Raw genomic sequence first — 23,832 nt, 5'->3', positions numbered from 1 at the left:
GGAGTTCTCCCTCACAGCATCTTCTCCACTTTCCCTGTAACTCTTTCACAAATGCCTTCTTTCACAAGAACTGATGATGGACAAAAGTGATGCATTAGGGAAAGGCAAAATTTAGCAAAGCTCTAAACAAAGGAAAGAAAGTGCAGTTGAGCATTGCCTTACTGTAACAGGTTTGCTGTGGTTTCCACATAAAGGAGTTCTTCGGCATAGGATGAATACAGCATGGGAGCTTGAAGTTTGCAGCCTTTTATCCAATGATTGTAACACTCATGGGATGGATTTTCAAAAGTATCTCACTTTAGGCAGAAAGAAAACTGGATATATTGGTAAAAAAGCTCACTGTGCCAAATGCTGCTTTGAAGATTTGGTCCTTGTGTGTTAGTTTGGCAGCTGGTAGGCCCAAAAGTATTTTGACAAATCTGGTTTAGATTTTAATGCTAAGCATTTAAAAAAGTCAAATTTCATGTGTGACTTTTAAGTGCTGGACAACTTTATTCACAGCATATTTGGGAATACAACCATGTGCCAATGTCTTTTGGAAATAATGAGACTGTTGCAGTCTGGTCCCATGGCCACGGGAGCTGATGGGTTCGGCTAGCCGCTCCCAGAGCGACCGGTGGAGACCACGAATCCCGCCACTCCCAGGTCCTCTGCGAGAAGCCCTGGGTAGTGGCTCCGTCTGCAGCGTGGTGATGCAGGCGAGAGCAGGACTGCGAAGCACTGAGGCGAAGGAAGGAAGGAGTGGACTCATGTATGGGTGCCAAGGCACTTTATTGACCCAGGCGGGACCAGTAACGGTGTCAAAGAACAACCCTTGGGGCGGCACTGATAAAGGGGAAGGGTGTAACGGAAGGATTCACGAGGGACCAATGAACGAAGCCCAGGGGAGGAGCAAGGGACACAACTGAAACGATGGGAATGGCCCAGGGGAGGGAAAAAGCTCAGGGGACAAATCATATGTTAGGTAAGGGAAGATTGACGTAGAAATTTCTAGAAATGAAAGGGGGTTGGTTACAATGAGGGACAGGTAACTGGTGGAAGGAACGAACCATTATGAGGGAGAACATGGGGGGAACCGAGGGTCAAACCAAATTCTTAACTTATAAAAAATAACCAACTTTACAATAAACCCATACAGGACACACAATGCTACAGACTGTTAGTGTTTGTATCAGTAGTTTTTAACCTCTTCATGCATGTTTTCTAGAAGATCCAGTTTTGGAAACAAATCCAAACCTGTGCCAGGTAACTCTAGTGTGATATATAGAGGTCTAAGGTATTGGCAACAAATATTTAGCTGTATGTGAAGTGAAAAAGCCTAAAAATATTGCTTCATCTGAAAGAAGTATGTAAGAGGATCTGTCTTCTCCTGACATATTGCTGAACTCTGAGGTAGGTGGTAAAAGTAGTAAGACCAGGTCACTGTAGTTTGTTCTCCCTGCAGCCCCTGTGAGGCTGATCCTTTGGTCCACAGCCCTTTTTTTTTTTTTCCAAACATCTGAAAAAATAGGCACTTCCTTGCTTTCCTTGGGAGACTTTTTACAAGACTAGCACTTGTAGATGACAAGAAGTTTTTCTTCAAGTTTGAACAGACTACTTTCTCTTTTTTTTTCTGACCTGTTACTCCTTCGTAGACCCCTGTGCATCTTCCTAAATAATTCCTCTCTTCCCTTGGTATTTTCAGCTTTCAAAGAGGTATAGCTTGTCAACATGTCGCTTTTAAGTCCTCTCTTAGTCAAGTTATACATATTTAATGTTTTTAAGCTTCCCTTAGATGCTGATCCCTTTCCAGCCCTTGATGAATTTTGTTGTTGCTCGCCTCTGAATTCCCTCCAATTCCCCCATATCTATCTGAAAACAAGGTGCCTAATATTGACTGCTCCAATCCAGGTGCATTTGGTATTTGGTGGCTGTTGTTTTTGGATGGAATTAAAAAAAGAAGCAGCAGAGTCTCTCAAAGGGAATCTGCTTCGTGGTCTTCTCTCTGAGAGCATTATTTCACTATGGTATTTCGGGACTGGCTTTAGATATGGAAATGAGAGCATGTGTCTAGCTCAGAAGCTGTTCTCTGCTTTCAAGTGGGAGAGAGATGGAAAAGGGGAAGAGGGGTTAAGCTCCTCAAAGGCTTTGTCTACATTAGGCTTTTTTCTTCACATTTCCCAGTGTTGCTTGCACGGGTGTAGCTCAATCCACAGTGGCACTAATGACAGCTCTGGCACAGGCAGGGAATCGAACATGTTCCGCTACACATCATCTCCACAATCTCTGCAAGCCCCAACTCCACCAGCGGTGCCACGGCAGCGGGAGCTGGAGAAGAAAAAGGTCAGCTGTAAATAATAACTAGAGTGTTTGCACATCAAGAAGGTGTCCTTCATTGAAATGCAGTAGCTGGAAGTGAACAGGCAGGATGCACCCAGTTTCTCATTCATCTTGAAATACCACCCTTCACAGTCTGCTGCTGGCTACCTAAGGGCAGCACTTGGAAGTGGGGATGATAGCTTAGTTGGGACACCTCTGATACTCTCATAACCTCAGAAAAGAAGGAAAAGTTAAGATTTATTTTCCCTGCTGTTGCTCCCATTCCCTCTCTGATCTGCCTCCAAAGGATTTCAAGACTGATTTCTCTCTGGTGTGGATCCTCCTGTCCCACCTGTCCAGGACAAGCGCAAATACTTCAGATGTGATATTCCCTTTCTCTTGCTGAAGAAGAGACAGTATGAGTTGAGATGAACATTAGGATCCAGATAATGGAAAGTGCATTACTATGTCTCAGGTAGCATGCTCCTCAGGTACTGGAAGAAGCTCTTTCATATAGTACAAAACACAGGAGACACCTGCCAGTTTCATACAACATTTAAATCTGACATTCTTTCACAGACTTGTACCAGTTAATGGTTAACTGATTAAATTCTCAGCCAGAAAGTATCACCAAGATGAAGATGTTAATGAGTTTAAAAAAAGAAAAAGGGGGCAGGGGGTTGAGAAATGCCTGGGGATAAGAAAGCCAGCGTACAAACTTACAAGGTGAATTGCAAGCTGTCACTCAGAGTGGAAGCTAATTTACACAGAGGCTAAATTTAGGTTAAATATTAGGAAGAAATTCTTTACTTTGAGGGTAGCAGGACACTGGAACAGGTTACCTATAGAAGCAGTGCATGCCTGCCCCATCCCTGACTGGCAGTGTTCAAAACCAGGATGATGTGGCTTTTAACAACTTATCTGGTAACAGCTGTCCCTGCTCATGGCAGGAGCATGGAACTAGATGATCTTGAACATCCCTTCCAACCCAAGCCATTCTGTAATTAGCTTGGTGATAAATTTATAGGTTTTAATGGCTAGAAAAGATAATGAAATTATGTAGAAGGTGATTTACATTGTCATTTTAGGAAGTGTTCTACCTTTCTTTGAAATGTCTGTCACTAAGCATGGGAGAGTTGGTCACTGAACTGTATGGCTCAATACCTTGACTGCTGTGCGGCTGTGTGACTGTGCGGCTCAGACCTTGATAATACTGTTTCCATTTCCTTCCCCAAATGTTCAGGTGGGGACATCTGAGCATTTAGTTCTTCTTGCCTCCTTGGAGATACGCAGCCATTACAGATCTACTTTGGTCACTTACCCCAACAGCTGTTGAGGCTGGTGGCCAGCATTAGCCCCTGACAAGCTGATGGCCCTGACCTGATTGTCTGTTTGTCTGTATTTTCTCACGTCAGAAACATTCCTAGAGGTGGTGTTCGGTTTCTTGCCACCTGGCAGTCAGCTCTTCCTGACCCACTGGAGGATGCTGCCAGTCCTGTGGGCACAGCCCTTGTTTCTGAGAGCCCCAAGAGCTGGTGCTGTCACGTTGCTGTGTGGGAGGGCATCTGAGGTGCCTTGCTTTTGGAACTAGGCCATGGTGCCATGGCAGCAATCATGTGGGCTATTTTGCAGGCTTACATGTGTCTTGGTGTGTGCAACTGTGAAAGTGAGAGTCGGGGAGGGAACCTCCCTCTTGCATCTCTGCCATACAAAATACATGAGGTGATGCTCCAAAGCTCCAGGTTTAATTTTTTGGATCTTAAGCTTTGTAGTACCCTTCCCTGAGCAAACCACTGAAATCCACAAGCTAGAAGGTGTTATTTGCAGCGCCACATCTCTCTTCAGCTGTGAGATGCTGATTTTCAAATCTTCCCCCTTGTTTTGTGACAGCCTGTGGTGATACCTCCTGCATTTTTAGCCTGTGACTGGGGTGGGAGGAAGCGACCCTGGACCACACAAAATGCTTTGAAGCTCCCTCTAGCATCACTCTCCTATTCCCTCTTGTGTTTGCACTGTCCCTTTTGTGCACCACTCTCTCCTGACCTGCCCTTATGCTCTTTCTTTCTTTGTGACCATGCACTGCTAATCTGTGGCATAGTCTCATTCCCCAGTAGCTGTACCGGCTGCCTTAATGTTTCTTGCCAGCTTTTGCCTCTCCCCATTTTTTCTCTTCCCTCTGCTTGCCAGCCCATGATGTATCGTTGCCTTTCTCCATCTGCCTGATTGTCTCTCTGCTTTTTATCTGGGTGCTGGAGCTCCAGGTGCTGTCATTCTCTGCGACAGCACAGAACGTTTCAGTTTCCCTCTGTGGCTGGATAATTACCAGATACAGAGTCACGTGGACTTCCCAGCAAAACCCTCCCTCCCCTCCTGTCAGAGAAGGAGATCACATCTCTGAAACTCATTTTCCCCTTTTTGTGGCATTTTCGTTATTATTATTTTTTACTAGAAGAAATTCAAGGGAAAAAAATGGATTAGCTTTTCTGGAGTTACCTAGTGGTGACCACATAGAAGTTACCTATAAGGCACTGGGGGTTCAGGTAGAAGAAATAGGTGATTTCTACAGCTGAAATTTGTGAAGGAAACTAAAGGGACTTATAGTCTGTATGGGTGCCTTATTAGTGCTCCTAATTCTCATTTTCGGTGTATCCCCAAAACAGAAAAAAGTCATAAGGGTGCAGAGGCCTGCCAGAAGTTTTAGTTTCCAATTTACTTACAAATTTGGCATAACAGCCAATACCCAGTTCACATAAGGGACTAATTATCATTGTCTTTTGATGAACTTCTGTTCCTAAGTGACCCCAGATATTTTTAAATATCAGCCTGTGTCTTAGTGATCACAAAAGCACAGGATCTTAGTGTAAGTGCAGAGCAACAAAAAGGAAAATCATTGGGAAATGTTCCCCATTGCCATTCTTCATCAGCTCTGCTATTCCCTGCCATTTTGATAGTGCAGGAGCCCTGGGATGCTACAGGAAGCTATAGACAGCAGAGCAAGACATACATTCCTAGTGGCTATTTCACTAAGGCCAAGTGATCAATAGCTGATTAGCATTGCCTAATGATTCTGGATCAAGAGCAGAGCCAGGTTTCTGGCTGGACCGAAAAGGAAGAGTGGCAAGTCCTCAGCTAACCCAAAACAGAAAGAGGGAGCTCAGAGTCTGTTTCCTCAGCAGCCTGAACCTCCTGACTGATTTCAGTGCAAGACCCTGATGCAAGCTGTCATAGCATTTGGCATTTCTGCAAGCGTCAGCCAGAGAGCAGTTCATCCCCCTGAGCACATGTAGGGAGCAAGTCTCCTCTGGCAGGAGGCCTGGGACTGGAGTCAGTCATTCTAGAAACATGTCTTGGAATGGGAAAAGACCTGTCCAAGGATTTCCTGACTCTGACTGTGCTGTAAAGAAATTGAGGGCATTTCCTGGGCATGGTGGATTATAAGAAGAGATGGTACTGTAGTGATAGGTCTCATTCTGAGGTTTTTCTGTATTTTGAAATTTTAAACTGTGCTGGGATATGGCTGGGATGGAGTTAAGCTCATAGCAGCTCATAGCAGCTCATATTGATATTTTTAAGAAGGTTCCTCTGCTGGAATGGATGTGGACTGAAGTTGTTTATGCAGGTATACTGATCCCCAACAGATGGGAAGAGCAATAAATCATGCCAGTATAAGTTCTCTTACTCTGATATAGTTACATCCACCCTTTGAGAGTACTGGCATAAAAATCGCTGTATTTTGGGCTTGATTTCTGTTGTGAGTTTGTGTTTTTTCCCTACACAAACAGGAACCTCTACTCTTAAACAGTCATTTTAAAAGAAAGAAAACCCATGTGAGACCAGCTGTGTGTCTGCTAGTGAGAGCCAGGGCAGCTAGCTGTCTTTTTAGGCCAGTGTATTTTTTGTAAATTCCCTTGGGTTTCATTTTCCATGTGTGCCACATGGACCGAGAGACAAGGATGTTTACAGCACATGAGCAGTTCTGCACTGATGCTCATATTTTCTGGTTGCAATTCTTTTTTTATTTCATTAGAAAGAGTTGATGGGAGAGACAGACAGAAATGTTTCTGTACAAGGCACTGGGGACTCCTAGAAAATTTGGTACAAATGCTGGTCATGAAAGAGGAATTCAGGCTGGAGCAGGTGCTGAGAGGGGCTACTGCGATGTTTAGGGCAATGGAGGGTCTATCATACAAGAAGAAACCAGGAGAGTTTGGCTTGTTGAATCCAGCAAAATGAAGGCTGAGAGGAAATATGATTGCTCTCTCTGAACACAGTGAAAGATAAACACCCAGGAGAGAGAAGAGCTCTTTAAGCTAAAAGATGGTGTTGGCATGAGAGGAAATGGATATAAGCCAGGTATGAATAAATCTAGACTTAGAGTTAGGAAAAAAAAAGGTTTTAATCAGCAGAACAGAAAAACTTTGAGCAGTCTGACCTGTACAACAGGGGGAGGATATTCCCCCATCAAACACACTAGGCTAAAGTAGGAATGAGGTACATCTCTGAAAAAGATGATAAAGTACAGCTGGCTGTGCCGGCAAAGGCTGGGGCCTCATGACCTGGTAAGCCCATCCTAGCCTTATACTCCTAAAGTGGCAATTTACTAAAGAGGATGAACAGAAGTGCAGGCATCCTATCAGCCATGCGCCCTCCCAATAGGTGGATGGCCAAAAATTGTCACCTGAGTGCTGAAATACCCAGGGAGCTGCAGACAGGTATGACGACCAAGGTCACAGCATAATACAGCTGAGAGAAGGCATGGGCTGAACAGATGCAGCAGTTTCCCCCTCCTGCCAGTTTTCCAGCACAGGACTGGGTTTAAGCAGTAGTTTTCTAAATCCCTCTGAGGGCCTGTGTTGTCACGCTGGCAGTGGTTACTCAGGAGCTATTTATGCCACATATTGGAAATCCATCCTGCTGTGGCACAGCTTTCACTCTCAAACAGTGACCCTGCTGTGTATCATGGCATATAAGGAGAGGAGCAGCAGCTGTACTAGGCTGGGGAAAGAGAGTAGCAGTGGCAGTAGGGAGGAGAATTTTGAGCAACAACTGATGCCCATGTGCATTCAAATTCAGCAAAATAAGGCTTTTGGTGCTTGGATGAAAGGAAGTTTCAGATGCTCAGTTGATATGACCTCCCATGATAGTGCCATCCACTTAAGGAGCCTTGCCTTCGCAGAGGTAGAGATACATTCAGCTGTGGGTGTCTTCTGCAGCATCTCCTGCTGAGGGGGCCTGATCCAGAGCAGTGGGAACTACCCAGGGCCAACAGCTCCCATATTGCTCCTCCAGACTGTGCTCCTCTGTGCTCTGCCACTGTACTCCTCTGGTGGGGACTGCTGGGCAGCGCTGCATTGCTCTTGAGATGTTGGCAGGGTCCAGCACTTCAGGGCCATTGTGGAGCCTGGCTGGAATCTTCCCTGAAAAGCCTGGCTGGGAGGTCAGGGCTGGCATGGCTGTGGTCTGTCCTTAGCCCTTGCTGCCCATACCCCTCCCGGGGCGTAGCAGAGAGGCCAGACCATCGCTGCCACCCTGGCTGACCATGGCTGTGTCCGAGTCCTTGCTTGCCAAGCAGGGAAGGACTGAAGAGCTTGATGAGACAAGATGAAACAGCATAAGCATGATTTGCTCTTGAACTTTCTTCCCCGGGCTGGGAGCAAGGCTGTGTTTAACCACTGCATTAGCTTTCCAGGATCGTATTTTGCAACACAACAGAGAATTTGTCTTGCATGTTTGGAGCTGGCAGCCAGGAGCTGACATTGTTTTGTGCCGAATGAGCCATGTTTGATCCCTCTCTCTTTTCCCTCTTGCCATTTTGCTGCTGGGGGTAGAGGGCAGTGGGGGAAGTTGTTAGCTGGATCTTGTAAGTGTGTCTGTGAAGTGAGAAGATTAGAGCAGGCTCATCACAGAGCTGAGGCGAAGACAGGAGATCTGATGCAGGGCGGGTTGTGGCATCCTCTGGCAAAAGGGCAGCACATCCTTCAGTGAGTGCAGTGGGGTGGGGTTTCGGTGCTTAATTGTGTGTGCAGCCGGCTGCTGAGTTTTGGCCTGATGCACAGAGATTGTCTTACAGAAGAGATGATCAAAGGGTTAATGGAAAAAAGATGATTAAAGAGGAGTGTGGGAATTGTGGCACAGAGCTGTCACCACAACATGCTTTGGAGAAAGAGGGCAGAAAATGCAGTTCATAAACTCACTATTTATTTATTTTTCCCCAAAATGAGGTAAGCGCTGTGGCTTGCTGGCAAAGCAGAGCAGCATATTTCATTAATCCTAGCAGCTTGCTTCTTCTCACTAGTGGGGTTCTGGCAGAGAATTGTGGGTTTGGTTCTGCTATAAAAAAAAAAAATTAAAAAAAAAAATTGAAATTACAACAGCAATTAAAAAACCCCAAATAATTATCCCAGCTTCAGTTCAACCCAATACATCATTGATAATGCTGTAAAATCTCCATGTTAAAGCAATCATTTAAACAGCAGCTTCACCAGGCCCTGAAGGGCTTCTTTCTTGCCTTTTCATCACTCCAGGCGGTAAATATCCCGGTCCATCTCCACAGCCTCGGCCGTAGGTGCTGTGCTGCTTTCCCTGGGGCAGAATGGGAAGGCCCTTGCTGCGATCCCGGCTCTGCCGCACCCTCTCCTCAGCCCGTGCGGCCCAGCCCGGCAGCGGCTGTCGGCGGCCCGGGGGAGCCGTGCTGGGCCTTTCCAGGCAAACGCCGCCTCTCAGCAGCCGGGCCGTCTGTTCGCCGGGGGAGACAGAGGGCGGAAAGCTTAGGGCCGAGAGCTGCTGGAGTGACAGGCACAACATAAACTGCGATGAGTGTTACAGCAACACGCTGGCAAATCGATGCGCGGAGCGGCGCTGCCGCCACCGCAGGAGGAGCGGGAGTCCCGGAGCTCCAAGCGCCGGGGCCTGAGTGAGGCAGAACGGGCGCTGAAACCTCCGGGCTTGCGTCGCCGGGAGAGGAGATGTAGGTGCCCAAGCCTCACGCTCCTTTTCTTCACTCTATCTCTCACCCATCAATAGGAACAAGCCCAACTACTTTGAAGAAGGGGGAAAAAACATGTAGTTCTTGCCAGATGGGGAGTGTTCCTCGGAGCTTAGCAGGGGCAGGTTTGCAGGAGTGCTGCTTTGGCCCAGCACTGCGTGTTAGACCAGCAGGTGATGGAGAAGGGAGGACAAGGAGCAGGACTTGCTCCTGCCCTCCCCCAGCCTGCATGCTGCCAGGTGTCCCAGCCCATCATGAAATCCAGGGACCAGGAATGATGGTGGGCAGCCCTCTATCCCATCCAAGGCAGTGGTTCCTGCTGAAGGTTCAAAATCATTCTCCTGCAGAAAAGCATCGCCCCATCCCCTCCCTCCTGTAGCACAGCTCAGCCCTATTGTCTGCATTTGCATGTGGGGAAAATGAGAATGGGGGAGGAGTGCAAGGATGACCTGGGTTTCTTTCTCCACATCCAACTGTTTCTAAAAAATTTCGGGTGCCAAACTTGGCTGTGTTTGTTTACAAGGAGGCAAGGAGGACAAATGGGGCATGGCAGCAAGATCTTTCTTTTGTCCTTCCATGTCTCTGGTTTGAAATGGTGCAAGATCAACAGTTCCCAGGTTCTTAACAGTGATCATGCAAGTCATGCCTATCACCATTCACTGGTCCCCTCGTTAGCCACATCAGAGATGTCAAGAAATCAAACCTGCAACCATAAAGAAAAGAATAATGCATGGATCACAAACTGTTTATTAGCTTTCACTGAGGCTGATGGTAATGGTTCCAATAAGTCTAATGAAAAGCATTTGACTGTCTCTGTGAATTTGATTATTGATTATTAGTGAACGATAAGAGTCCATTGATATCTGGCTGATGCCATGCTCCTATTGCTTTGCAGTTAAAATGTCAGTTAACATGCCATTTAATATTCTATTAGTATTGAATTAGCACTTATTACACTGTGAAAATCATCACCATAAATCCTTATTAAAGCGTGATACATTCAGCTGGGTGGCATCTCTGGCAGACTAAGAGGGGGGGTGTGTGTGTGTGCAGACAGACATACTGAGATGCATCATCCACGTGAATGCATGTTCAGAGCATGCCAGGACTTGGAATTTCCACATTTGTACATTGATTTTTCCTGACAGCTTGAGAGGAGCAGGTATGGTGAATAGAGGGCTCAAATCCATTTCACTCACTCCTCCCATTTTCCTCTTTTCTTTGTCCTATTTCCTTTCCTTATTTTGGTAGCACGTGCTAACTTGTTTCAGGACCAGTTGCAAGGTTGCCTGACTGTAGCTATTGACCACCGTCCTAGGGCTGACCTGGATGCATGTAAGACAGGTTATGACATTTTCTCTTCCAGGGAGAGGAGGGAGGGTCTCTGGTTGAAGCCCACCCACAGGAGCAAAAGCACAAGGCTTTGTGCTGACCACACCACTGAACTGTCACTGACAAGACACCAGACAGGGGCATATTTGCTACCCCAGAGAGTTATAATGATCAGGGGAAGGGCAGAGCTGCTGAATGCTCACTGTAGCCTGGTGGGAATGGGAAAGCAGCCTGGTGATGATGGTGGGGTGCCATGGATCTGCTGGAGTCCAGCAGCACTGATAGCTATTCAGGGGGATTTTCAGAAGTGACTGAGAAACTTAAGCTCCCACTGACTTCAGTTTCCACTGTTAATCTGCTTAGCTTTTCACTACCAAAATAACTGACCCCTGATTCTTGGTGCTGTTACAACTCCTGCATTTGCAGGAGGGCTCTTGACCCTAAGGCAGCCAGCTCTGGAGGCAGTCTGGGTATTCCTACAGGGCCACTGCCCTCAGCCCTGCAGCACACTGTGCTCTGTGGGTCATGGCTTTCATCTCCCATCACTGGTGATTACTGCCTGGAGTGGCCAATGGAACTGGAGCAATGCCTCATCGTAGTGATGCTGGTTTCTACCTGTAACTGACTGCTCACAGGTTCCCCTGCATCCTTCTTTTTGACAAAGAGTAGCTTTTTGAAAACAACTCAGATCACACCTGAGAGTTCACCTTGGGGGCAAGTGCCTGCCTGGCCAGGAGGGTGGGTTCTGGCCTGAGGGCCAAATTCTCACTCCCCTTCCTTGTCTGGACATTGTCAGTAAAAGACAGGAATCTATTGGGCTGCTCTCTAAAGCAAGTGTTTGTCAGATCAGACAGAGCTGCTTACAGCTTGGCCAGCAGCATGGCGTGGCTACCATGGATGCCCATGCACCTTGGCTTTCCTCCTGCCCACAAGTAACCCCAGAACAGCTTGGACACCATCCATGGGCTTGCCAAAGGGAGTGGGTGTGAGGTGCCGGCCATAATGGTGGGGTCACATCACAAGGGAAGGCAGCTGCAGCAGCCTTGAATGAAATGCATTCAAATAGAGGAACTTGGAAAATGTCTGACCCATGCTAAAAGGCTGTATGAAAGCCTACTGTCAAATATTTGTCTTATCTTGAAGCAATAATCATTATCCTCTTTCTTTCTTCCTTCAAATACAACACATGCATAAATAGTGAAGAGGGCACAATCCTGTGCAATGTGATCTAGGAAGACCCTGCTCGAGCAGGGAGGTTTGACCATACAACCTCACTGTGGTCCCTTCCAACTTTACCTATTCTGTGATTCTGTAATAGCAGTGGCAAGAGATACTGGGTTATTTGGATGCTGGGACACTGTGGACAGAGCTCTGAGAGGTGAAGGAGCAACAGGTCTGGAGACTGAGCTTCCCTGTTTATCTGCAGAGCTAATGTGATGTGAGCTGCAGCAGGCCAACTTGCTCTCAGCCTCTCTGAGCCCAGCCCGGGGGGTGCAGCTGCCAGGGTGAAAGAGGAGTTATGTCTGCCTGTCTTCTTCAGCCCTGGTCCTCTTGAATGAGACACAGCTGAGAGTGAGAAAGACGTGTCTCCTCAGTGGCAGCTCCTCATCTTTTCTGTGCAAGTCTCCTTCTGGTGGTGGGAAGTGGTACAGAGCAGGTGTCTTTGCCAAAAATGCATTTGTCTTCACGGCACTTACTCTGCTCTCTGTCAAGAAACAAAATACTCGTCAAGTTACAGTTGCAATGGGGTTGGTTTGTCCTCTGACTCGGGAAGGTGGCACTCAGGGCCCTGGCAGTTTCTGGTCCTCCTGCTACTCCTCTGCTTGCCACCCCTAGCTGTCATTCCTCCTCTCCTGTCCAACTGAGATGTTCACAGGACATTCTGCGTGTGTCACAGGGATGAACAGGGATGACAGTGACACTCCCACAGCCTCTCATTTTCAGCCTGAAATCTGCGCTTGCCTGCACAAACAAGCAGATGTGCATCAGCAAGTGTGTGTGTATGTGTTAGGAGGGTGATGTTTGAACAATGAAATAATTCCACAATTTTTTTTCTTTTTTTTTTTTGTCAGAAGGATGTAGATGGGAGATACTCTATAGTTTCCTCCACTAGTGCTGCTGAAACTGAGGGATGGAGGAGCTGTGCCCTGAGCTGACAAAGCTGGAGCCCTGAACCTTTGCCCTCCAGGCTGGAAGGGGTCTGGGGGTTTATCTATTGTATAGTCAACTTTTTGAAGGTGAAGGAGAAGCATGGGAAGAGCTACTTCCAACCTTTCGCACTGGCAGGGTTTGAAGGCATTTGGTGATCAAGATCTCTTGTGGCCTTCCAAATTAATTTTTGGTATGTAGGCCACAGGCAAAAGGAAGAGAGAACAAGAGACGACATGTCTGCCCCAAATCCCATGGGGTTTATGAACCAAAGATTCCTGAAACTCTCCAAAAGAGTTAAGTTGTTAAGTACTTGTCCATGGGACAGTAATGATGAGAAGATTCTATGGTTTACTGGCAAGGCAGGAGTGTGGTGTGAAGTTTCTCAGCAAAGCAGTAAAGAAGAGGAACAAAAGGGAGGTGATGGAGAGGGTTGTTAATCTCCCCCTTACCTGTCTCATCCTCTGCAGGTGTTATGTAGAAGACAGAAGCTCCAAGGTGGCCTGGTTAAATCGTTCTGGCATCATTTTTGCTGGAGAGGACAAGTGGTCCCTGGACCCTCGAGTAGAGCTGGAGAAGAGAAACCCCCTGGAATACAGCCTGCGGATCCAGAAAGTGGATGTCTACGATGAGGGGTCCTACACGTGTTCAGTGCAGACACAGCATCATCCCAAGACTTCCCAGGTTTACTTGATCGTGCAAGGTAAGCAACGTGCCTGATAGGAGAGCAAAGAGCAAAAGACACAGTGAGAGGAGGGAGCTGTATTTTTCTAAGAGAAACTCAAAAGTCAGGAGCCTATGCGTCCCTTATGTTTACTCAGGGGCCAGCTAGACTCTTCCCTTCCACTGTGGCATAGCATGGTTTTACTCTGCTGTCTGTCCTTTTAAAAGTGGTGACAGAGCAGGGGACACCAGTGATGCCAAGCCATATTCTAATATGATGCAAACCTGGCTCCTGGCTCTGGTTGTTTGGCACTGATGGGAAAGCATTTGTTTATAATGACACTTTTCAGAACATTGTGCTTTATCTCTTTACAGAGAGCCCTCTGGTTTCTTTGCCTCCTCCTTCCTCAGGTTTCCTTTCTTTTTTCTCGTGTCAACAAGCTACTGTGCTGTGTTTTTTGGCCTTCCATAGTCAGCTCTTTGCCAGGCTAAGGAATTAATTTTCCTGTGAGTTTTTCCAAGCTGGGTCATTGGTTTGCCGGGTGAACCATCACTAGGCATGTGTGAAACCTGGTACCTGAGGGACCTGCCACATACCTTATGTTGCCTTTTCCTTTTTTAGCTACCCTTCTCCTATGTGTATTATAAGGAACAGGAAACTTGGCAAACCAGTATTGTCTTATCTGTCTGCCTGCATTTATGGCATAACAGAGAGTAAACAAATGAAAGAGTTCACCAGTTATTGGTAAGGTCATTAAGGAGTTTATTCTTGTTCCATCCTGTCCAGACCAGAACACAAAACAAGAGAGTTTACCCAGTTTTGTTTAGTTTTGCTTTAAATCTTCATGCCATTTTGTCTATCTGCCTATTTATCTAAAATATTTACAGAGCAGCTAAGTTGGTAGATATTTATGAATGTGTTTGATACATATTAGAGATATGTTCAACTTCTATATTATCCTTCAGCCAGAAATTTTTTATTTCTTCTGATTTGTGTAGTAACCCATAAGGCTGCAGAGTTCATTTCCCCCGACAAGTTTTTGAATAGCTCTGGTTATAGATGTATGCAGGAAAGGACTTTTCCTCTTGCTGGTACTACTTGGCAAACTGGGGGGCTAAGTAGCATCCTGAGTGTTTATTTGCAAGGTGACGAAGTCTGGACGTGTGGTCAGAGGTGATGCTTTACACACAGGTGTAGTGAGCCAGAAGGCTCCTGGTTGCTTTTCTTGCCCGGAATCCTCCCCCAGCAGCACAAAGAGTGGCCCACACCCACACACAGAGCGGCTCTCCCAGCCTGGCTGAGTGCTTGCTGCATGAGATGCATTCCCCAGCCCTGGAGGTGTACCCTGCCTTGCTGCTCACTACAGCAGAGCAGAGCCAGCCCTCTGTAGATGGTTTATTACTGGTGAAATCTCACAGCACACAATTTCCATTTACTTGTCAAGAAAAATATAGGAACAAATGAATTCCAGAGCTGTGCATATGTATTATTAATTGTATTTGTGCCTATTAGATATGGGCCTAAGCAGCAAAATTGAGCTCTCTAGCTTATCTTTCACTTAAATACGTGGGTATCTGGCTCTGAACTACTGCCACCTTTCTGAGAATAAGAAAATTTAGGTTTTGACACTCCTAAACTCTAAATGCCTGTAAATAAAGTATCTGTGGGTAATCTTTGTTCTAACACCTGCCACAGATTTCATAAAAGACCCATTGTGATATTGTGCTTACTGTATAATCCTGTAATTAGATAAAACTCATAGCTTTAATTTTTTTAAACTAAATTTAATCTGGAAAGAAAAGTGAAGGAAGATATAAATACAAAATCCTTTCCAATTTGGAAGAGTTAGTCTCATTTTAAACATGTTTTAAAAATAATCTTAACTAATAAAACTAATTCAATACAAATAGTGTATGTTAGAAAATAATCCCTGTAGTCTCAGAGTATTATTTTCTTATATTGATTGCTATTTTTCCAAGATTTGCATGTTGTTTGCCCGAAAAATAGTCTGCTACTAGTCTGCTACTAGTCTGCTAATTAAAGGAGTTTGGATATTTAGTCATACTAAACTATTTAGTTTTATTTATTTTATGCAGTTTATTTGCTTCTTTTGTTTTTGTATTCATACATTTCAAAACATAGGCTATTTGAAGCTCTGGGCATACCAAATGTAAAAATAAATAAATAAAAGAAAATACAACTCCTGAAACATTAAATGACAGGGTAGTCAACTGGTCTGCCTGGTAATCTGGGAGGAGAATTTCTGGAATGATGGTCAGTGGTCTCCTTTGAACAAGCTCAGGGAAACAAAAGCAAATGAGGATCAGAGACTCATTGCTACCTTTGAGTACATGGTTGATGCCTGGATTTGCCAGTGAAAGATACTGCAATGACAGCTGCTCCTGCCCTGGAGACAATGGGTTGGTTTAGGGCCATGTCAGGCTTCCTACTCCTCTCACTCAGTGTTGCCACAGATATTTCTGCATCCTGCTATCAAAGACAAATCCTTAGTCTCTCCCAGTTCAACTCCCTCATCTGTCTAGCCCCTGTGAGAGCACAACTTCTCTTACTCCTAGACACAAATGGGATATCTGTATCAGAGACTAGTAAGTGGGTAGGCAGATCCTAGAGTGCTGTTGGAGCCTTTAAAACTGGAGACCACACCATGTCCACAATGGCAGCTGAAGTAGGCAGGCTTCACTGTATCCTGAATGTTTTCTGTGCTTAGATCACTGCAGTCTAATGAAGTTGCATTCTAGGACCAAGTCCTTTCCAGCCTTGAGAAAATCAGCTTTCCCTGAGATGAGCTCTGCTTGGTGAACTCTGCTGGACAGAGCTGCAGAAGTATATCACAGAAAAAGGGACATCACCTCTCTAATGTATATGCCCAAGTCCTTTAGTATTCACATGGGAAGAACCAGTTTTACTTTGCCAGCAAAAATTTCTGCAAAAAAACCCTACTTGGTCTATTCCTTTCCTCTCTTAAGTGTGTAGGTCCATGGATAAGATCCCTCTCAACTGGGATTGAAGATCCTTCTCAACTGGGCATATTGCAGAGGTCTAAAAGGGGCATAATGAAATGACACTTAAAAAAAATCAGAACTTCATGGAGCTAAAAGTAGAAAAAGTTGTCTTCCTAAGTCTTTCCATCTTTTGAAAAATAAAGCTAGTAAACATAAAGCTTCTCTGCTAGTAGAAGTAGGCATTCACTGCCAAAATATTCATTAGTACAGCTGTGGCCATCTCTGCCATCTTTCTGAGCTAGGTGGGCAGCACTCTTTGCAGTCCTCTAGACTGGAGGTGGTTGTCTCTGCCCAGCTCAGTTGCTACCAGGTGCTCTCTCCACTGGGGTGAATGCACCAAGAGACTGCCCTGAGCCACCACCTCACTCACAGCATTTTGTGCTGCTTCAATTTGGGTATAATGGCCAGTTGCAAAGCTTTCTGTTTACTACCCCAGTTATTTCTGCTGGTATGTGATCAAAAGAGTGAACACTTGAAAGGACCTGCAAGGGATGGTCTGGACCTTCCCCATGCAGTGAGACAAGATCACCTCTACAGTTGCCCCATACATACATTTTTTGGAGATGTACCTGCATAGCTGGTGCATGTCCATTATTTCACTCTCCTTGCATTTGGAAAGCTTTTATTAACATATGATCCAAATTGATTTTGCTGCCAATTATTTCTGGGCCTTCCAAGACACATAGTGGTTATTTCTCCTCTTCCTCAAAACTACCTTTTATCTGCCTGAAACCCCTAAATTTCTGTGTCTCAGAGATCTCTAGTGCAGCTTAATAGGCTCACTGCTTTCCAGAGGTCATATTTTTTCAACCTGTGGCATATATATTTCAGTACTCTTTGATTTGTCTACATGTTTTCTTTAAATGTACTGTCCAAAACCAAAACAGGAGTTCCAGTTCAGGATTCAATCATGCAGATACAAGTACCAGCCATGTTTTGCATATCACACTTCACTTACCTAACCCCAGAATGAAATGAGATTTACCTTTTTTATATGAGTGCCTCACTGCTTTCACTAATTTAGTCTTTCTGCCTTTATAATCCTCTCTTACTGGTCTGCAGCTCATTCTTCACTTTTGTATTTGAATTTTAATTGTTTTCCCCCCTTCCTGAGAATACTGCTTTGTGCTCTCTGCTGTTGGATGTCATCTGGTTGGTCTCTCCATGGAGACCACTTCAGTTTCCTTACCATCCTGGGCTCCAAAGCACTTGCAACTTCCTCCAATGTAATGTCATCAATAAAAGTCAGGTGCCTTGTTTCTGTTCCATCATGAAGGTGTTAATTAAAGTATTGAAGAGATCACGACACAAAAGCAGACTGTGGCAGCAGCCCACTAAACCTATCCCTGGTGGAGAGTGATCTGTTGATTGCAGCTCTTTGAAGCATCCTGATGGAGATTTAACATCCACTGTGTTCTCTTAGCTTGTTGAAGACTGTCAGGTCTTCTGAAGTCAAGATATATCACATAATCACACATATTGCTTCTGCATTATCTGTTATGCCAGCTATCATACAAAAAAGGGGAAATGAGGCCTGGGTGGCATGATATGTGTTTGCCAAAAGTAGTACATTGCTTTTTTTTTTCCCTTTACTCCGTTATTATCCTCTCGGTGCTTATAAATGGGATGTTTAATCATTTGTTCCAGTATGCTGAGTGATTGTTCCAGGAGAATTGAGTTGTAACAGGGACACAGTGGCTGCCCCTTTCCCAGCATTACCTTGAGTTCTTGTTCTTTTAGCACAATATCCTCAAGCCCTTCTCAGGCTTAGATAGCAGTGGAGAAATTCCTATGGTCCTTACTTGTCTCATCAGGATGACAGGTGCAAGGACACAGAGATCTTGGCATGCATGGGCTTTAAAAATTTCTGCAGTAAAGACCTAGGCCTATCCAAGTCAATCTGGAGAAGTAACTCTACTAGGAGGAAGCAAATTGTTCCTGTCCAGAACCTTTATGTGTAGGCATCATTGTGAATGGCAGTAGTTGTAACTTTTCAGTAAAACAAAAACATTCCATTGTTTTTGAATTTGATTAAAATTTAATCAGGAGGGTTTTACTGGTCTGAGGTGCTTTTTTTGGTCAAAATTATGAAGGCAAAGAGGTATAGCATTACCACAACCCATTTAAAACCTAACCATACTCAGCTGAGGTATGAAGAGCTGCACATTCACATTTTCACTCACAGCTTGGGATTCTTGCAGACTCAGTAATGTCTTGTGATTCCCAGTTATTGATTGTACAGATTGTGGGCTCTCCCTTCATTTAATGCTCACATCATGAAAAAAAAATTATTACGGGCTTTGTCATTGTGGCAAAACAAAAACAAACTGGGAAATGTCAGCAGCAAATGTTCACAAAGAGGAGTTTTGTGATTAGGGCTGGCTTGTTTACTGGCCAGCCCTAATCACAAACCCAAAGTCAAGTGCATAGCAGCTAAGGCCAAATCCTACAGTTTTCTTTCTAACTGATAGGCATCAGTGTGTGAAAAGAGGTACAGAGTGTGCCCTTTCTCCATTATGAATTGCCTTTGTAGTGCTCCTTTCTTGCAAAGATTCAGACTCACTGGTCATTGTTTTAACATGATATAAAGATGCATTTGTTGTTACTGGGATTTAACCATAGAGAGTTTATTATTAACTCTATGAGTAGATTAGCTGTGCACCCTCTCAGTCCACTCTCCTGAAGTTAGACTTTGTGCTGGTGACTGATACAGCACAGAGAGATCCTTTACCCAGACAGGCAGCTGGGGCCAGTCTGGCTTCCCCAGCACAAACTGCTCTGCCAGCAAGGCCCTTGGTTAGAGCTGGGTCTAGAGCTGATGTGGTAGGGTGTTGTCCACCATCTCTGGAGGAATTTGAAAGATGTGTGGATGTGGCACTTAGGCACATGGTTAAGTGGTGGGCTTGGCAGTGGGCTGGCTTAACTTGACAATATTAGAGGGCTTTTCAAACCCAAGCAACTCTGTAGTTCTGTGATATGCCCAGCCCTTGCCCTCATCTCTGAGGACAGCAATAACAGTCTCTTTGGACTTTGGGATTGTGAGAAAGATTTCTAAGCAGAACTGATGCGAGGCACAAGAGTATGTTTTTTAGGAGCCTGAAGTCAGGTATCAAGTGGAGGTAATTTCTCACAGTCACCGGCTTGGCACCTGATACAGAATTGGGTTCTTCTGACTAAATTTAGATGTTACGATTGCTGTGGGCTCTCTTGGACTCCCTTTGTCATAAATGAGGAGACAAGACTTTTCTCAGGCCCAATCCAGTTCATCCTTAAGTAGGCATCCAAAATTCATCAGACAGATTGACCAGTGGAAATGTCATTGTCTCTCCCCTGGCTGTAGGGAGGAGCTCAGTCAGAGCAGTCCTTTTGGAGCCATGCATCCTTTTAGCCTTCCCACACCTCTTTCAATCAATTTCACCAGTCAGTCCTCACTGGTGTTTATTCCTGCCAGAATACAGCATTGGTGGGTGTCATTGCTTGTGGTGGGTTGCTGAGAGACTGGAGTGGGGCTGGTCTTCAGCTCAGTAGATCTGTGGTGGGAGCCTATCTTCTTGTGGCATTCCTGGCCTTCCCACCTCTTTGACCAGTGCTGGAAGCAGAGCAGTTTGAAGAGAGCTGAAGCTATTTTTCCTTTGCTATCTAGACAGCAAGGATGTTGGAGTCAGATGCTGTTCTCTGAGAAATGTTGGCTTCCCTGCTTTGTGGGCGCAGAGCCCAGAAATCGGAGGGATCTTTCTGAGCACTAACACTGTAGCGTTTTTCATTCCAGGGAGCATGCAGTAGGTAAGAGCAAGCACAGACCACTTTGTCTTTTTCGGGACATAGCGCCAATGGGAAACTGACAGTGTATTTGGCATGCTGTTGCAAAGAATAATGAGATAACATGGGAATATGAATTTTCTGGGAGGAAGGAAGAAAGATCATTTTACTGGGAATGGTGGGGGAGGAGAAAAAAAAGATTGAAGGGAGGAGATAAATTCAGGTTATTAGAGGAACTGGAAGCAAGAAATCCAGTAGACTTGGAAGGAAGTGACAGCAGTTTGGTGGGGAAAATAAGCTGAGAGAGCAAGGAATAGTCTTGGGCAACTGAAGCATGTGAGATCTTGCTGCACCACTTTTGCTATTACCATGGGCCATACATGCCTACCAGAAAAGTAATTCCAGAACGTCAGGCACACAATAAGATTGGTGGCAGTTTTTATAGGTTTTCTGTGCTGCTTTGTTTTGGCAAACTCATAAAGTGCAGGAAAAGGCACCTGGTGTTTCATAAGTTACCAAAGAATTTCCTTTCACTCCCCATCTAGCATTTTTATTGCATCCCCATGGTGTCCTGACACCTTTTAACTTCTGTTTTCTTATCTCCAGGCATGGTTGGAACGATAATGATGCAGCTTAGGCTTTGGCTCTGCTATACTGGTTGGAGCTTAGCACTTCTTAGTGCATAAATCAGGAGGTTTTTCTGGAAATATTTTGGTGCTGGCTTTGCAGGTGCAGGCAAGAGACAAAAACGGAATACTTAAAAAATGCTTACTCATTTTGGAGAAAGAAGTATAGCACAAAGTACATGGAATACTCTCAGGTGCCTGTGAGGAAGGCTCTTGATACGATAATCCAAGTCCTTAGTGATATAAGTCAGTTTAGCTTGAGCGGACTCTTCAGAGTGGTATCAGTTGATATTGTATGATTTTGTCTGATCAGCTGATTCTAGATTCACACAGTGCTTTGAAAGGTTTTGCCATGTTATTTCTCAGTCTGATGGGCTCAGTCTGCAGTCCCAAGTCTTAGCTTGGACTGTAAGACAGGGGAGAAGGGACAATATTTTTCTCTCAGCTCCCAACACAGCAAGAACTTAGTCCCACCACCAAGTCTGCTAACCCTGGAGAGAGCACAAATAACTATTAGCTGTGAGAGTGTACATATCAATCCATTTTAAAGCCAAGTGTCTTCCTGCTCCCACTGCTTAAAAAAAAGGGCTGTGGCCGCACAGGAGTTGCCTTGACTTGTTGTGAGCTTGAAATTTGACCTGATTGGCCCACAACAAGGTATGTCCCCTTGGATGTCCCAAGTCATAGATTCCCCTTGCCTGTTCCCTCTCCATGATGGCCAGTGTCTTATCAGTAGTGAGTGAATAATATTTTTTTTGCCACATCGTCTTGAGATTTCTTTGCAGAAAAGAACTGTTGATATAATCAGGAATAAATATCTTATTCATTTTACATGGCATTACTGTAACTGCTTAGTGGCTTGAAAATTAGAAAAAATCTGTTTTAAAAAAAAATTCTCAAAAGATCTGATCTGAAGCTTTGGATTTCTAACACAAAATAAGGAGAACAGATATATAGCTATTCTCCATTAGAAACTTTAGGGTCAGTTTGTCTCTTTACTTGCAATGTGGGTGATAGCTAAGGTTAATCATATTCCACATTTCTCTAACTCAGATCAAACCTTTTCTGTACCTTTACTGTCTACAGGTGCCCCCCGGACTTAAACCAGTCAAGAGGTCTGAAGGTAGGAAGCATCACAACCTAGGGCACACAGCTGTGGTAACCCAGGCCTTGAAATTCCAGCAGTCATGGAACAGTGTGTTCCTTTTGCCTGTTTTTCTTATTTCATCTGTTCCAGTTGAGTCAATGCTGCAAATCTGCCACACTCAAAACTCCACATGGGAAGAAATTCCAGATTCCTGGGGTTCACCAGCTCATGTTCTTTGGTTTTGGCTGCTGTGTTACCATCTACAGTCATCATAGCTATTTGTTAGTGGATGAAAACCTGGATCAAAATCTAGATTCCACTGAAATTAAAGGGAATTTTGCTCCATTGGAACCAAGATTTCATTTGAAATTGGAATTGGCTAGAAACAGATTGTAAAATAAACCTAAATTGAGCCAGCAGTTCAAAACCAACATCAAGTCTTATAGAAAGAAGCACATTTCTTTCCTACCTTAAAAGCTTTCAATTTTATTCTTTAATATGAATTAATTATGGAAATAAGGAAATCGTCAGTTTGGAGAAGGGAATTAGAAGATGGTGTTTCTAAAATGAGAGTGTGGAAAAGCAAGTGTGCATGGTCTCTCTGTGCTGTCCCTAGTAGCACATCCTTGTGTCTGCATGGTGCAGCTTGACCCCAGCTGACCCACAGTAACTGTGTTCTCCTACTATTTATCTCTATCCAGTGCTGGTCCCCATCACTCCTGAATGGATCTGTGGTCTGTCCTTTCAGTGTGTGTGCAGGCTGTGCCTTGTAGGATAGGCCTCCCACTGCTTTCCACAAAAACAGCAGATGATAAATCATATTAGGTAATAGGTTTTCAGGGTTTGGATTTTGATGTTTTTTAAGAGCTCCAGCTCTTGTTTTTATCTTAAGAAACATTGAAATTGCTACCCCAGTACCAGCTCCTTACTCACCAGAAAGTGAAGAAATACTCTGAGAAAATAATTACTTAATATCACATTTCCTGTATAGCTGCTAAAATGTCAGTAGTTGGCTGCTTGGGAATAAGAAAAACACCAAGAAAATAACAGAATAGCAGTTTCATTTAACAAAGCCCAAGATGTGATAGGTGGAGGGGAAAAATAACTTGCCAAATGTGCATACAACAAAATAGACAAAAAGGAAACATATACTTAGACATGTGGCTTCCATTTACAGATTATTCAGACCGAGAGCACTTTCTCAAAATCCTACCACAGCTTTGGAAAATGTGCTTTTTTAAAAAAAAACACCAACAAATATTAGGTTAAAACTGTTAATCTCCAGCAGAAAATGAGAAAGAAAAAGGGAAGGGAAGGGAAGGGAAGGGAAGGGAAGGGAAGGGAAGGGAAGGGAAGGGAAGGGAAGGGAAGGGAACAAAGGTTGGTGTTAGCAGTCTGAGGGTGCACAAGCACGTGGCCACTCTTGCTAGCAGTTCTGGGTCTTTACCAGGCTCAGGCTATCAGTGAACAGCGCTGTGGTAGCAGGAGCCAAGCCTTGCTTGAGAATTCATAGTGGTGTATGAAAGTCTGAAAGATCCCATTGTTTCTCAAAAATGCATTGGGAATGCCATCATTTGTCTGCCTCCTTTTCCTGAAAGGGCCTTTGGAAATCTCCAAATGAGGGTTGTGAGCTTTCTCAGTTCTGATATCAAAAGCCAGAGGCTACTGAGGCTTCAATGATGCTGCTTTTAAATTTCCCTCCATATTCATGTATCAGATTTCCCTTACATCGACTATTTAATTGCACGATCTTGTGCATCAACAGTCTTTCATAGCACATTCTAGGAATGTCTTTTTTATGTGGACACATATAAGAATGAGGAACAGTTCTTAAAAAATAAAACTTTTGGTGCTTCTCAAACAGAAAAGCAGATGTCAACTTCCTTTTTTTCCCCATTCCAGGAAGGTTA

The 23,832-nt window shown here is 44.6% G+C and overlaps 1 protein-coding gene across 3 annotated transcripts in view; it reads left to right on the top strand.

Annotated features, from left to right (window-relative positions):
* LSAMP (limbic system associated membrane protein) overlaps positions 1-23,832 on the top strand; it is a 988,586-nt gene that overhangs the window by 813,055 nt on the left and 151,699 nt on the right. For all 3 annotated transcript variants that reach the window (XM_066572102.1, XM_066572100.1, XM_066572103.1), the window contains one exon: positions 13,234-13,466. In XM_066572102.1, the coding sequence (XP_066428199.1) occupies positions 13,234-13,466 (233 nt within the window). The remainder of the gene's footprint in view (positions 1-13,233; positions 13,467-23,832) is intronic.

The sequence above is a fragment of the Molothrus aeneus genome, chromosome 2, assembly GCF_037042795.1.
Source record: "Molothrus aeneus isolate 106 chromosome 2, BPBGC_Maene_1.0, whole genome shotgun sequence".
Lineage (NCBI taxonomy): Eukaryota > Metazoa > Chordata > Aves > Passeriformes > Icteridae > Molothrus > Molothrus aeneus.
This window is presented reverse-complemented; position numbering and strand designations above follow the sequence as displayed.